General features: G+C 41.3%; 1 protein-coding gene across 1 annotated transcript in view; it reads right to left on the reverse strand.

Moving 5' to 3' along the window:
- Positions 1-410: 410 nt before the first annotated feature.
- Positions 411-16,587, reverse strand: part of ANKFN1 (ankyrin repeat and fibronectin type III domain containing 1) — a 155,212-nt gene continuing 139,035 nt past the window's right edge. The window contains exons 17-18 of the mRNA XM_089508231.1: positions 5,813-6,032; positions 411-1,207 (exon numbers count right to left, since the gene is read on the reverse strand). Coding sequence (XP_089364357.1) covers positions 411-1,207; positions 5,813-6,032 — 1,017 coding nt within the window. The remainder of the gene's footprint in view (positions 1,208-5,812; positions 6,033-16,587) is intronic.

A 16,587-nucleotide genomic window follows, 5' to 3' on the forward strand; every position in this document is an offset into this window, starting at 1 on the left:
TTTAAAATGGTGTTGATATAACAGCCGGCAAAGGCTGTGAACAAAAGTAAATGAGGATGAAAAAGCTGTAACTTTGCATTGGTAGGTCTTTCAGGAAACATTTTACTTTCCATAAAGACCCACATGGAAAACATTCACTGGAGAATGCTTCCCTCTGCCCTGTTGAAAGCATAGATGAATACTTAACAGTCAGGGGTCAGCCACCCTGTTTTAGAAAGGATTATTCAAGCAGGCATGTTTGTAAAAGAGAAGCCACATTGCATGCTTCATCTTAGAAAACCTGATCTTTGAGAACAAGAGTTGGAACCTTTGTACGCAGAGATTGCTTTGTAGAAATAAGAAATGGTAATACTTATAATCCCATTTGGAGAGATAGGATTGGGAGGTATCCCACCAGGAAACATTTATCCCTAGAGATTGCTGCTGCATACTTCAGTGATGTTAGAGTTGGAGTGATCTTCTGAGACCTTTCTCTGGCCTGTGGGACTGTGCAAATCCTCATGTCCTATTGGCTGGCTGCTTAGGGCCCAGGATTTCCTTTCTTCACTGGGGAGTGTGTTCTTGAGAGGCTCGACATATATCCTGTGAATGCTCGGTCTAAGTTCCTCATATTTGCCTTTCCCTTCTTCTGGGAGGCTTGAAGCATGAGGTAAAAAAGTATTGCGCGGGCAATCAATAGAGATGCTTATCTGCTCACCAGAGGTAGGCTCTTGTGAGAACTCCATGGCTCGTGTGAGATGTTGTGTATACAGACCCTCTGAAAGGGAGACTGACTGGGACTCGCTGTGTACACGCAGCCAACGATGGTGTCTGCTGAAATAACTATAGTGCTGATGTTTCCCATGCTTTTTTTTACCTAAGAAACTCAACGGTTGCCTCAAGCCTGGATTCTTTTCTGTACTTTTCGGAGATAGCCCTCCTATCGACAGGCTCTGCATGTATTCTGTAGACTGCTCGATATCTGCCTCTAAGCCGCTACCCCCTTTTGGGTTTTGTTTTGGAGTCAGGCAAGGTTTGATGTCATGGACCTGGAGGACATCTGGTGCACTGCCACTCAGACAGCTCACGGCTTGATGGGAGATGTCCTGGGAGGATGAATAAACCAAGTCCAGCTCTCTAGGGCTTAATGCATCACTGGAATCATAGTCACTGTCAGTTGGAAGGAATACTTCAGAGCAACCTTCTTCATCTGAATAAGGCTGAGAGTCTGGAAGCAGAAGGATTAAAAGGAAAAGAAAAAGATTAGCAGCTGGCAGGTTGCATACTTAAGTTCAATGCCATGCCATACAGCAAATCTTACTGTTGGTATCATACCTCCCAATAGGCATACCTCAGTTAACAAAAACTGACAAAGAAGCTCCTTTTTACAAAGACTTTTTATACTTGCCCAGCCCCACTCTTCCACATTGTCCTCTGTATAACTGGAAGTTGTTGTAGGTTTTTTTTATTTTATTTTATTTTATTTTCAGAAGCATCAGAATTTGAAGGATGGTGGAAGAGGGCTAGAGAAACACTAACTTTTGCTGACTGGTTGCAGCAGTGTGTCTGTGGTGAACAATTCAATAAAAGCTTGAGGTGGGAAAGAGTGGGATTCTACTGTACTGCCTGACTGAAAAAGATATCTTTTTGAGGTCATATTCAGACATCAGAGCCAACGTGGCATTGTGGTTTGAATGGTGAACTATGATTCTAGAAACCAGGATTCAGTTCCCCACTCAGCCACTGAAAAATCACTGACTTTGGACAAGTCACATTCTTTCATCCTCAGAGGATGGAAATAGCAACCCCCCTCTGAAGAAATCTACCAAGAAAACTCTGTGATAGGTTTGCCTTTGGATAGCCATAAGTAGGAAAAAAGGATTGGAAGAAACAGACCTTTTGTGATCATAAAATGGACCTATGATCTCTTAACTGCTGGAAATTCTCATGTACAGTTGTTTGTTGTTGTTGTATTCCTTCATGTCATTTCCTTTTTCTAAATTAATTTTTATTAAATTTTAACACATATACACAATAAAAAGCACTAAAACACACACAAAACTTATCCTGTTCTAATCTATATTCCTATATCAAATTAAACTACAACAAAATAAAATATCTCCTAAATACACAACTAAACTAAAACAAAGTAAAAACACTACTCCCCACCCAGTCCCAATTTCCCTCTTTCCCTCCCCCTAAAACTGCATCTAATACAATCCACATACAATCAACATAAACTCCAACAAACATAATTAACACTAATTAAAATTGATTCCCACTTCCCAAGCCTAAAAATACAAATGCTCAATATCTTTAAAATTCTCAACAATGTTTACTCATTTTATTAGACTTCTCACCTAAAAATCTAAACTTAATTGCTTCCAATCTCAACACTGGCAACCTAAGTCTTCCCTTGTTTTTTATAGGTAAAAAAATAAACCCAGTGGTTTTTCCTTTAGTCAACAGGATGCCAGCCCTTACTTTAATACCTGTGCAGTAAACAGGTACAACACATCCTGGGAATAGCTGTAACTATGGAATATGGCTTCTGAAAAGGTGGAACAATTGGTTTCAGTTTGTTTTTGAAGGATTTGCCAAAAGTTCGCAGACTTCATATTTGGGATGCAAAGAACCTGATGTTTTAAGTTTTAAAACATTTGAAAAATGAATGTAGGAAAAAATAAAGGCGACAAGATTCCCCCATCCTTTTTACTACCCAAGACTTGCACAGTACCCTGACATTGGGATGTCCAAGGATAAATTAACTTTTCTGCTGTTTCGGAACTCAGCTCAGAGATGTTGCTTCCTGCTGAGATCAAGTCTGGAAATGCCTCTCCTTGTGCTCCATATATCACTGCCAAGGCTTTGCTTTGGGTAATCCACTACTTTTTCGATAAATAGGTTGTTAGGATTATGTGGATAGAAGGATTATTAGAACTGTCTCTTACTTTTTTGGCCTTAATTTTGTTTACCCATAGAGAAAAAAGAGACTGCCACAGAGCAATCTCTATGTTTTCTTACTTTCAAAGGAAAAATACTTTAATTTCAGATTGTAAGCGAGCAGTGACTCTCTTTCTTTATCTCATCCCAAATTCAGTTCAACCTGCCAAATTCCCAGTATTAGATGTTTTAATACACTTTTTTTAAGGAATGGGTCTAAAATAGGCTTAAAAAGTACCTAGAGATATACATTATATCTTAGCAGTTGTTGTTCCTAATGTGTCATTATCTCTCTGGTGAGTTTTTGAATCACAAGCAGTGTAGAAATTAGGCAACCTGGTGTACCTGCAAAAGGAACAGGCTCCTGGGCCCAGGGCCCAAAAGGAATGCAACAAATAAACAAATGTTCAAATCCGATTGTTTGTCCCAACTAGAATAAGCTCACTGAGTAAGCCAGCACTTATATAAGTTCCATTGATTCAGTGGGACTGACAAGTGGATTTATAAACCAGAGCCAGAAATAGTTACCAGGCAGATATGGTGACACTGACTGGTGGCCAGACTAGGGGTGCAGCCATTTTGCAGAATTAATACCACTTTAACTGTCATGACTCTATCCTACAGTCCTGGGATTTGTAGTCTGTAGTGAGGCACCAGAGCGTGCACTGACAGACCAGACTGAATACCTCGCCAAACTACAAATTCCAGGATCCCATAGGATAGTGTCTTGGCAGTTAAAATAGTGTCAAACTGATTTAATTCTGCAATGTAGCTGCACCCAAAAGGCAAAGCTTGACATGAAAGTTCATGTAGCCCTATCAGGTCTGGGGACAGAGAAACTAATGGACTGCCAGGGCAAAGAGAAACCTTTTGGCACTTGAGGGAGAACATCGAGCAGCAGAATTCAGCTCGTTCATATTGGTATGACCAAACTGGTTGTTTAAATGGGTCAGGTTCACCTAACTGCATGTTGTGGAGACAAAAAATAAAATAAAAATAAAAAGTTCCACTGTGCCCTCCACCTCAAAGGGCCACCTGCTTTGATTCATTCTCAGCTGTTCCCTCCAGGAACAGGAGAAAGCCAAAAGCCTTCCCGGTCAGCACTGGCTATGCTGCAGTGTGTATGCCACTGGGAATGGCTAAGGAAGAGGAGAAAAGGGAGTTGTTTTCCACCTTGTATGCAGCCTCTGTCATGGAAGGAAAGGTAGGCAGGAGAGAAGAAAGGAGGAAGAGAGCGGGAGAAAAGCAGAGAGGGAGGGAGGAACAGGGTCATCTGGAGACCATCCAACCCTGAATCCTCCCCTCCGCTATAGACAAGGACTCATCTACATACATTTCTCCAATGAAGAATTGTTTTTATCAACATTGTTTGGCAAAAATAAATAAATAAACAGAACAGGTCCTAAATTATTTTGAATGACACTTCTGAAAACATCATAGCTCTGAGAAATATTGAATCTGTAATTCTAAATGGTTCACCAGAAGAGGCAGTACAGTATCATTTTGAAGGATTTTGCTGCTGGTCTTGTTTTCTTATCTCCCCCCCCCCACAACATCTTATCTCTTAACAACCATTTTGGGCTGTGAGAATTCTTCCCCTGCCCCCAAGTCTCTGCACTCCAAAAAAAAAAAAAAAAAAAAAAAAAAAAAAAAAAAAAAAAAAAAGTCAGGTAGTTTAAAACCTGCTCTTCCCATTGGATGGACCCTCTATTTTCCTCTCTATTTTTACTATCAGATTCATTTTTCAAATTACTTAGCACAGCTATGATGTACAGCAAAATGACATTACACAGATGCATGGTTTATTGTGTGTGTTTGTGTTTTATTCTGTACAGTGGTTCCTACCAGATCACCTGAGTGCAATTGAAGACTGTCAGTTAAACAAAATCCTTCTATACATATGCACTGCCGTCTATCCAATTATCCAACAGCCAGAGGGGAGATAGAAGGATAAAGGAGATGTCCAAAATTGGAAAGAAAATGGACCCATTAACTCCTCCTTCTCTGAAATGTTTTTGATTTCTCTACGGAACATTGAATTTTGTGTTGCAATAAACTATCAGATGAAGGCATGATGATAGCCCCAGGCTGGACAACGTAGACAGACAACACAGAGCTGGATGCAAATGCAAATTGTTGACAGTGAGATTAATTAGCCATCTCAACACACTGTCCAGAGCTATAGCAAATTTTTATTTGGATATAAAACATAGACCCCCCCCCCCCCCAAATAAAATGAAACAAGATTACACACACATTTTCAAAACAACAGGATTAAATTACTATAGAGGTTCTTTGAGATACTAGGTTCCTCTTGCTATAAATCAAAAGACACTTATACAGCTATTCCATCCTTCCATCCTTAACAGACTTTCTATGATTAGGGAGAAAAAGAGGCCCAAATCCTATTTTTAATCCCAATTAGAACAGATCCAATTAATGAATGCTGTTTACTTAGGGTAACTAGAGAAGGAGAACAAACTGTAGATTTAATCTATGTACAACACTGATCATGCATTACATTGTCCAAACTGTAATATATAGTTATGTTCATTTCCTTGGTCATGGAGATCAGTACATGCATGGTGAGTTCATGTAAACACATCAGCTGTAACATTTTAAAGGGTCCATCATAGATATCCTACCCATTACATAATGTTTTCTTGCACTGTATTGGTGGCCCCTATAGTAAAGACATTTATTACCTTATGGGCAATAGCCACAGGATGAATTTGGATGTGGAATGAGTGGAGGAGCCTTGCCACAGAGATATCCACTCACTGCCTAGCTCCACATCTCCATAGCTTATGATAGTCATTTTTTTTTTCTGAATCAGAAGTGATTGTGTTATCTAGACAGGGGAGGATGAAAATATTTTCCTCTTACTTACCACTCACAGCTTTTCTCCTGTGGGTTTCTGTCTCGGGTGAAGGTGGTGGTGATGGAAGACAATCAAGATGGGAGGATGTTGAGCTTATCTTCTTTTGCACAGGTTCTTCTGACAGATCCACAATCTTTGTTATTGGCAAGCCACCAACTGGCTGTCTGTACCGTGCATACTGTAGTGCTTCATTGATCCATCTCATTTCACGCCAAATCTCATCAATTTGCTGTGAGAGGAAGATAGTGCAGAGAGTATTCAAACAAACGATCAAACAAATAAACATGACTTGGTTTTGTTCCCTACATTTAAATAGACAATCCACTGTTAATAACAAGAAAAGGGTCATGAGGTCTCGCATTTCCTATAGCTTAGATTCTCAGACTTTTTGTCCTCATGACCCTCTTTACATCTACATGCAGCTGTGGCATCCCCCTCCCCTTCATGTAGTATATAAATAAAATGTTTTGTTTATTTGGTGTGCATATTTTTATTTGCACATTCATGTATATTCATATTTTTACATTTTATAAGGAAATAAAATCATTCAAATTAGCAGTTTTATTGAAATAAATTCAATACTTAACATATGTGTAAAGTTCACACATACTGTCTCACGTACAGTTACAAAAGTGCTCACAGATATGTACACACCAAGTCATGCTCTTTCATTTTTTCTTTCATTCATACACATACTCATTTGATCTCTCACACAGTCATACAGAAACATGAATTATCTTATGTATACACAAGAAAAAAAGATATGCACACACACATACATACAGTCAGTTCTTTGTATCCATGAGGGATACGTTCTGCCCCCCCCCCCTTCTGATAAGAAAAAAAATGCAGATCCCCAAGTCCTATTGTCCCCAGTTGGTGGCACGATGTGTGTGTGGCCACTAGCATGGCTACATGCACATGTCTCCGTTGAAAACAGTGGGGCTTGCCGTCAGTGGATGCTCAGATCCGTGGATGACAAGAGCCCACTGTATGCGTGCACATGTGTGTGTATGCAAATATACACAAGCACATATGCAAGTATGTAAAAAAGAACTGAAGAGTGTGATGGCTGTGTTTAACAAAATTTGTTTGTGAGCCAGCGTGTGAATGAATGTATTTGAGGGAGAGAGACTAAGAAAAAGAGCACTACTGAGTGTGTGTGTGAGAAAGTCACATGCCAAAGGAGATACCTTTCTCTTCCTCTTCAGGACAAAAAATGTTTGAGAAGAGGAGAAAGAAGAAGGGAGAATCAGGGCCTCCAGGTCTTGTGCCCCCCCTTGAGCAATTCCTGTGTCCCCCGGGGGCCCTGCCCCACTGTTTGAGAACCAATGACCTAGGGAACAGTTCAAGAAATCTGACAATGATATGGTTCAGACTCTTTCCTGATCACTAAAATGAGGGGTCAACAGAATCTGGAAATAATTCAATAAAAGTGAATTAATTACTACTTATTTGTTAAAATTTTCACCAATGATTTTTAAAATTGTTGTTCTTCTCAGATGAGCCCTGAGGGGATGTAAATATATGTTGTAACATGTGGGTGCCAAAAAGAGGGGTGGGTGGATTAGATGGAGCATGCAGGGAAATTCATAGATCAATTGATTGATCGATTGAATGATCGATCGATAGTTGTGGATTTGGGTCTGTACTACATTGTAGGAAGTAAAAGAATGCTCAGGAAAGTAAATTTCCTGGTACTTGGACGCAACAAACAAAGAATGTTATACAACACAATACAAAACATGCTGGAAAAAAGTAGAAAACAGTGCTAAAGTTGAGTAGTTCTGTCTTCCCCATGTTTTTTCTTTAAAGCAACAATTTTTCTTTATTTTTCAATTTTTCTTTAAAGTAACAATTTCCTACTGAACAGTAATTTTAAATACTATTTTAAAATCAAACAATTAAATGATTCAATAAACAAATTAATTTTGATGACATTTTTGTAATGGTTTAATGTTAATGAACTTAAGCTCTTCAAAAGGTCAATGCTTTTGAAAGTATGAATGCTCTCCAAGCTCTGCTTATCACTGTACCTCAACCATCAATTTTCTGGTAAAGGGTGGGTATATCAACTCCATCTGAGGAGAAAGATACAGTTGTTTTCTTCTGCCTGGGACTTGACAGGGGTAACTCATGATTTGCTAACATCTAGATTTGTGGGGCTGTCAGGTCTTCTACAAGATGCAGCTTTTGGGAAAGGTACATAGGCTACTTCTGCTGTTGAAACCTAAAAGGATGCTCTGTCACAGCAGAACCAAACTTTAGATGCAAAGAAATGTTGCAATATACAAACAGTTGATTATCTTGGAGAAAAGCCACATGGAGGAAGGGGTGAAGTGAATGAAGAGTGGGAAAGAGTTTAGCTTTTCTGCTGCAGCTCTTCTTTCTTTTTTCTTCATGAAATTTCAGATGAATCATAGAATCATAGAGATGGAAGAGACCACAAGGGCCATCCAGTGCAACCCCCTGCCATACAGGAAATCTCAATCAAAGCATCCCTGGCAGATGGCGACAGATGAGCTTTTGCAAGGATCAAGTGGCTTCCTTTTGAGACACATAGAAGGGAAAGCCAGAAGAGGGAGTTCTAGTTAGAAAGCAATGATTGGCGGAAAGATGAAACACTGTCACCTTGGCTTTTCTGTTGTACATTTCACACCCCAAAGTGACATCTCATCAACAAAATCCCTAACTGAAGTTCTGTTAGCTACATTTACATGTAACATTTAAGTCTTCCTTCAGTAAAATACTCCAGAATCTGGACCAGAGATCAGGGGAGGGGAACCCTACTTTTTTAGACTGGAACTCTCCCAATCCATCAATGAGCATGGCCCTTGGGCACAGTGGCTAAGGGGAGTTCTAAACACAAAACTCTTCCAAGCTCTGTTTGGACATAATATATGGTGCTGATTATATATTTTTAAAGTTCCAGGTATGCTAGGGCCTATTTCCCTGGGGCCTACATCCCTAGTTCTAACACAGTTGCTTCAAAATATGGCTAGTTATTAGCAAAAGTCTGATATGGAAAGTGGGAAGGAATGACTGTACCCCTGCCTTCACACAGGTTGGATGTCATCTTTCAAGTGAGCAGTTGTATTCACTGGCCTTGTACCTTCCAACTTTCCTGATTTGGCAGGGACATTCCTGATGGATCCATTATTGTTCTATTTTGGGCTGTTTTTAAAATGTCAGAATCTCTCCCTTCTCAAGTCACTTCCCCTCTCTATTCTCAACTTACTTGAGTTGCTGCAAACGGAGTTCAAAGTGCAAAAATAATTTGTACTCAATTTACTCAGCAGGGATCAAAAGAGAGGAGGGGGCTGAGTCTTGCCCTTCCCAGTAGGCTCAGGAAAATACAAACTTTGGCAACCTCTCCTAGTTTGTCTGTTCTTCCTCATTAATAACTTTGCCATCTTGACCACACTCTGATGTAAAATGTTGGAGGGTATGCAGTCCTAAGTCAATTTTTCTTTAATAGCAAGGTTTCATTTCAGAGTGTGTGTGAGAGAGATGGAGAGACGGGAATAATATTTGATTTCATTCTATTCTTAATTAATACATTAATTAATGTAGCAGTTCCTGCTACAGATAGGATTAGGAGAGAGGTAGCTGGGAAGCCATTGAAATCTACAGCAGAGGCAGAATTGATTGAGCTCACTGCCACGAATTGTTGAAACATCAGGGGCTTAACGTTGGTGTTTTCTGGAGGATTTTTTTTTCAGGAGGAAGCCCACAGTCCCGTTCCAGTAATTTCCTAAGACTTTTCAGTATGGACACTGACGGAACCACGGCAGTCACCTGCAACACTTGCAGGATGTTTGTCTTCTTGCCTACAGAAGTGGAGAACTTCACATGCCCCAAGTGCAAGTTGGTAGCCCTCTTGGAGGAGAAAGTGCAGCAGTTGGAGTCCAGAGTAGCTACACTTCAACATATTAGGGAGCAGGAGGATTTCCTGGACACAACAGAACTAACAATCCTGGACGAATACCACGCAGAGGAAGATGCTGGAGCCGAGGAGGTCACTTCACATACACAGGAGGCAGACAGCTGGAGGAATGTCACACAGAGAAGTAGGCCAAGAAGGGATTGTTCGGGGAGCTTGCAGCTAGAGAATCGATTTGAAGCTCTTTCCCTTATCAAGGAGGATGAAGAAGAGCAGCATGGACAGACTTCAGGGACAGAGCAGGCAAGCCTGAGAGTCCCACCCGAGGGAACAGCTGCTGCTAAACCTCGTAGGAGGCGTGTGGTCGTAGTGGGGAACTCCTTGCTGAGGGGTACAGAAGCAGTGATTTGTAGGCCTGACAAGATGTCTTGAGAGGTGTGTTGTCTTCCAGGGGCAAAGATCCGTGATGTGACAGAGAGGCTGACAAGACTGGTCAAGCCTACTGACCAATACCCCTTCCTTTTGGTCCACGTGGGAACCAATGATACTGCAAGACACAGCCTGCAAAACATCAAAAGGGATTACGAGGCGCTTGGTTGGAAGCTGAAAGGAATGGATGTACAGGTTGTCATCTTGTCTCTTCTGCCAGTCGAAGGGCACGGTACAGGAAGGGAGAGGAAAATAGTGGATGTGAACAACTGGCTTCGCAGATGGTGCCGCCGAGAAGGATTTGGATTCTTCAATCATGGGCTGCGGTTCCATGAGGAGGGACTTCTTGCAATGGACGGGTTGCATCTCACGCCAGTTGGAAGAAATGTTTTTGCCAACAGTCTCAAGAACTTGATCAGGAGAGCTTTAAACTGAGTTCCGTGGGGAAGGGAGACAATATTAAGGAAGGTGAAAGGGCTGGAGAAAATAGTCAAACAGACATAGAGGAAACAAGAAAAAAAGTGCAAGCACACAACAGTGGGAGGCAACTAAACTTGCACAAGCAACAAGTAAATGGGACCCATGGTCTGCGATGCCTCTACACTAATGCACAGAGAATGGGAAATAAGCAAGATGAACTTGAACTCCTAGTACAGCAAAGCAAATATGATATAATAGGCATCACTGAAACCTGGTGGGATGAGTCTCATGATTGGAATGTGGAAATAGAGGGGTATAACCTTTTTAAGAGAAATAGGCCAAACAGGAAAGGAGGAGGAATAGCACTATATGTCAGAGATATTTACACCAGTGAAGAGATCCAGGACATCAATCATGGAAGCCAGGTGGAGAGCATCTGGATAAGAATCAAAGGGGAGGGAAACAACAAGGATGTTATGGTGAGAGTCTACTACAGACCCCAAAGTCAGACTGAGGAATTGGATGATATCTTTCTAGAACAGATGACCACACAGTCAGAAAAGAGAGATGTAGTAGTGATGGGCGACTTCAACTACCCTGATATTTGCTGGAAATCAAACTCAGCCAAATCCACAAGGTCTAGCAAATTCCTCACTTGCCTGGAAGACTATTTCATGGTCCAAAAGGTGGAAGAGGCAACAAGGGGGTCAGCTATTTTGGATCTGATCCTAACCAACAAGGATGACTTCGTTAATGGGGTGCAAGTGGTGGGATCATTAGCTGGAAGTGACCATGTTCTCCTGGAGTTTGTTATAGAATGGAAAGGAGAAGCCAGGCAGAGTCAAACATGCATTCTAGACTTTAGGAGAGCGGATTTCAGTAAACTTAGAGAAGTATTGAGGGTGATCCCGTGGTCAGAAATACTAAAAGATAAAGGAGTTCAGGCTGGATGGGAGTTTCTCAAAAGACAGATACTGAAGGCACAATTTCAAACAGTTCCAGTGAGAAAGAAAAATGGGAGGTGTCTCAAGAAACCAGGATGGATGACTAAGGAACTTTCAACCGAGTTAAGTTTGAAACGGAACATGTATAAGAAATGGGAAAAGGGGGAAATCACGAAAAAGGAATTCAAAGAAATAGCAGGCATGTGTAGGGGTAAAGTCAGAAAAGCTAAAGCGCCGAATGAACTCAGGCTTGCTAGAGAGGTTAAGAACAACAAAAAGGGCTTTTTTGGATATGTCCGCAGCAAAAGGAAGAAGAAGGAAACAGTAGGGCCACTGCATGGAGAAGATGGCAAAATGCTAACAGAAGACAGAGAAAAGGCAGAATTACTCAACACCTTCTTTGCCTCAGTCTTCTCAGAAAAGACAAAGGGTGCTCAACCTGAGGATAATGGAGTAGAGGACAGAATAGGGGAATTTCAGCACAGAATAAGTAGAGATAGTATAGGAATACCTGGTTAATCAAAATGAGTATAAATCTCAAGGATCAGATGAACTACATCCAAGGGTACTAAAAGAACTGGCAAATGTAATATCGGAGCCATTGGCAATCATATTTGAAAACTCCTGGAAAACAGGAGAAATCCCAGCAGACTGGAGGAGGGCAAATGTTGTCCCCATCTTCAAAAAGGGGAAAAAAGAGGATCCCAACAATTATCGTCCAGTTAGTCTGACATCAATACCAGGAAAGATTCTGGAGCAGATCATTAAACAGAGAGTCTGTGAACATCTAGAAGGCAATGCCATAATCACAAAAAGTCAACACGGGTTTCAGAGAAACAAGTCATGCCAGACAAATCTGATCTCTTTTTTTGATAAAATTACCAGCTTGGTAGATGAAGGGAATGCTGTGGATATAGTATATCTTGATTTCAGTAAGGCCTTTGACAAGGTTTCCCATGACATTCTTGCAAACAAGCTTGTAAAATGTGGGCTAGACAAAGGAACTGTTAAATGGATCTGTAATTGGTTGACCGGCCGAACCCAAAGGGTGCTCAACAATGGCTCCTTTTCATCCTGGAGAGAAGTGACCAGTGGGGTCCCACAGGGCTCTGTCCTGGGCCCAGTGTTATTCAACATCTTTATCAATGACCTGGATGACAGAATTGGGAGCATAGTTATCAAATTTGCAGATGACACCAAATTAGGAGGAATAGCTAAGGCGGGTTACAAACCGCCAAAAAATATGGATGGAATACGTATTAGGGTTAGGAAGGGGCGGTGCTTCCGCACCCCCCTAACCCTAGTACGTATTCCATACGTACAACATGGCGGCGCCCCTTCCACATGGGGGCTGCCATGTTTACGTATCGGACGCTGTGTGTCCGCACGTGTCGCGGCGTCTATGACGTCGCGAGTCCGCCCCTGGCGCCTCGTGACGTCATAGAGGCGCCGCTTAAAGAAGCTCCATTTTGGAGCTTCTTTTTCGGTCCGTGCGGGAGCCGTGCGGTGTGGCTGCTGCAGCTCCCGCACGGAGCAAATGGCGGCGGCGGCAGACCACCTCAAAGCGGCGGTTTATAACCCACCCAATACTCCAGAGGACAGGATCAACATTCAAAATGATCTGAATAGACTAGAAAGCTGGGCCAAAGCTAACAAAATGAAATTCAACACAGAGAAATGTACGGTACTGCACTTAGGGCAGAAAAATGAAATGCACAGATATAGGATGGGAGACACATGGCTGAATGAAAGTACATGTGAAAGGGATCTAGGAGTCCAAGTAGACCATAAGTTGAACATGAGTCAACAGTGCGATGCGGCAGTTGAAAAGGCCAATGCAATTTTAGGCTGCATCAATAAAAGTATAGTGTCTAGATCAAGAGAAGTAATTGTTCCATTGTATTCTGCTCTGGTCAGGCCCCACCTGGAATACTGTGTCCAGTTCTGGGCACCACAATTCAAAAAGGACATTGAGAAACTGGAGCGTGTCCAGAGGAGGGCGACTAAACTGGTGAAAGGTCTGGAAACCTTGCCCTATGAGGAACGACTCAGGGAGCTGGGGATGTTTAGCCTGGAGAAGAGAAGGTTAAGAGGTGATATGATAGCCCTGTTTAAATATTTGAAAGGATGTCATATTGAGGAGGGAGCAAGCTTGTTTTCTGCTGCTCCAGAGAACAGGACCTGGAACAATGGATGCAAGCTACAGGAAAAGAGATTCCACTTCAACATTAGGAAGAACTTCCTGACAGTAAGGGCTGTTCAACAGTGGAACACACTCTCTCGGAATGTAGTGGAGTCTCCTTCCTTGGAGGTCTTTAAGCAGAGGCTGGGTGGCCATCTGTTGGGGATGCTTTGATTTGGATTTCCTGCATGGCAGGGGGTTGGACTGGATGGCCCGTGCGGTCTCTTCCAACTATGATTCTATGATTCTATGATCTTTACCCAATCTAAAACCTCAGGGCAGATTATAAGGCAAAACCTCACATTCTTAGCTAAATGCTTTTTTTTGTCCCCCCCTCCTACAAACAAAAAGTTCCTCTAAGTGAGAATAGTATGAAACATTTTGATGACCTATTACTTGATGGACAACTCTTCCAGCTATCCCAAATGATTGGTATCTAGCAATATGAACATTAATATTATTTGCTTTTAAAAAAAGTTAAAGTAATTTTTGTCTAAGGTATGCATTGCCATCTTCAGTTACTAGGTGGCAGACTTCCCTTAGCAGGGCAAACAAATTAGCAGTTAAGCCAGGCAGTTCCAATGGGCCAGAGAGAGGATAGAGAAAACAATTCTGGTTCAATTGTTGCTTTATTCTGCAGAGATTCTAAACTGTTGAGAGAGAAGGTCCATCTGCCTGGTAAAAGGCAGTGAAGCATGAGCATAGAACAAGCCTGAAGAAGCACTGTGGGGAGTAGAATAGTAAAAAGGTTTGGGGACAAAGAGCAGAGGGAAAGAGAAAGAGTACCAGGGAGGAATGGAAGAGAGATAATCTATATGAGTGAGTTGCAGGACAGAAAGAACACCTGGGTGAGTAAAGTGTGTATGTGTGTGAAGAGCATTTGGCACCATGGGAAGGAAGGAACAGCAGAGGTGGTGAGTGAGTGAAGAGAAGAAGACTGCTTGCATTAGTGGGTGAAGAGAGGGAAAGAGACTTGTGATAAAATAATTACTTTGGGATTGGCCAAGTAAAGCTGAGTTTGCAATTACATTTTATATTATATGCACAGTAAGAAGAGCACCTATGTGCATGAGAGGGAAACAGCACCAGGGTCAGGGTATAAGGCAGTTCTATCTTAAGCAAAGGTGGGTATCTCTGCTTGTATTTAAGAGAAAACAACTGGAGTCCTTTGGCTTTGTCGCCAACACGCTTCTAACAGAACTTCATAGTAAAAGCACAGTCATGTGTGCTATGCTTCTTAAGAGTGTCTAACACATTACCGTACATATCAATTCTAACTTAATTGCAAATTCATCTCCAGACAGTCTACATTTTTTAGTTATTCCCCAAATAATTATTTCTCCACTGTTCATTTGCCTGTTTTAGACACAATGTACCTTATCTCCTATAAATGTATTTATATTTACTTTCTGGTTGTTCTCCAGTTCTCATTTCAGAACAGCTTTTATGGACTCCCTTCACTCTTTACAATGTTTGGTTTGTGTAGAGACTTCAGCACTGTCTTAGATCTAGGATCATACAAATGCTCTTGTGGTTTTGCGGTCACTGCTGAAGACGGTGGTATGTGGTTGGGCTGATTTGTTGGGGGCTTTTTTTTTTTTTGCCAAAAGGTAGAATACAGCTGTTTTTAATTTAAGAAGGAACCTGACAAGTCTAATACACTGTCACCATAATTTGGTATAAAAACCTGTGGTTTAAAGAAATTCTGCTGTATTTTCATCAGTTACAGACAGTCATGAAACCTGGAGCCTCAAACTTTTGTCTTTATGAAATTTAGGCTGAGACTGCAATAAGGCCCCTTTGTAGGGTTTCCTAGTATTTTCTATTTCATTATTTTAAATTTTCTTGTTGTCCCTATAAATCATGTTATATGATCACTGTGCCTTGTCACCTTTTATAGGGGACATGCATGATTTCTAATTTTGTAATTATTGCCAAAGTTTTTGGCCTGGGATTAGTTTTCAGTAACAAGGAGAAAATTGCTTGCTGTTCATCTCTCTCAAAGTCTCTGCTTTGCTTGTTGGAGTGCCCAGCATGTTATAAAAACAGTGGTTGGGAACAAGGAAATTGCTCTGTGGATTGTAAAATAGATGGGAGGATTTAGATTCAAGGTTAGAAAGAAAATAAGTGTCCACTGAAACAAAGTGCCCGTAGATGACAATTAGCTGATATGGGTACAAACAGATTAACAAAATCAAATTGTTAAAATTGTTGCTCAAGGTTGTGTTAGAGAGATGGCTCACTTTCAGTCATATGCCCCAAGTTATTACTTACCTTATGAACTAAAAATATCATGGCGTTGGACTGCAAATTGGGCAAGGACTGACATTAAGGGCAGCTGCCTCAAGCAACAAAAATATCTTGTAATATAAAGTATGTTGGCATCAGTAGTTTGTGTGGAGAAAAACATCTGGCTATATTCCAAGAAAAATTTGAAAACCAGCATCCTTGAACTCTGCCATGCAAAAAGCCTCATGAAGGCTGAGCATACTTAGGGGCTACAGAATGTTACAAGCCTTTGGAGGGAAGAAACAAAAGGGGAAAGACAGATGGGGCAGAGCACCCATCCTACATGGCAGCATTTGGTTATGGGTCCCACTTGCATTTCTTACAGTTGATTGTGCCTTGATACACCAATAATTTGCCTCAACCTTTGTCAATCTACTGTTAAATCTCCAGAAGTATGGCCAAATTCACAAAGGTAACAGGGATTTGGCAGGTTGTGGTGAGTCCCCAAAGTAGCAACAGCAACACAGTGGGTTTGTTTACACAATGCAACAATCCACAGATCCTCTGCCCTCCTTCCCAATTTCTTTCTTCTCCCCCTCTTCCTTTCACAGTAGATCAATTGTAGGCCCATTCCTGTAGAAAGGCAGATATTCTGGCAGAAAAAAATTCTTTATCCACAGCTGCCTACTCAAGTAGG

The sequence above is a fragment of the Sceloporus occidentalis genome, unplaced genomic scaffold (assembly GCF_023333645.1).
Source record: "Sceloporus occidentalis isolate IW3139 unplaced genomic scaffold, rSceOcc1.0.p SCAF_1, whole genome shotgun sequence".
NCBI classification, from domain to species: Eukaryota; Metazoa; Chordata; class Lepidosauria; order Squamata; family Phrynosomatidae; genus Sceloporus; species Sceloporus occidentalis.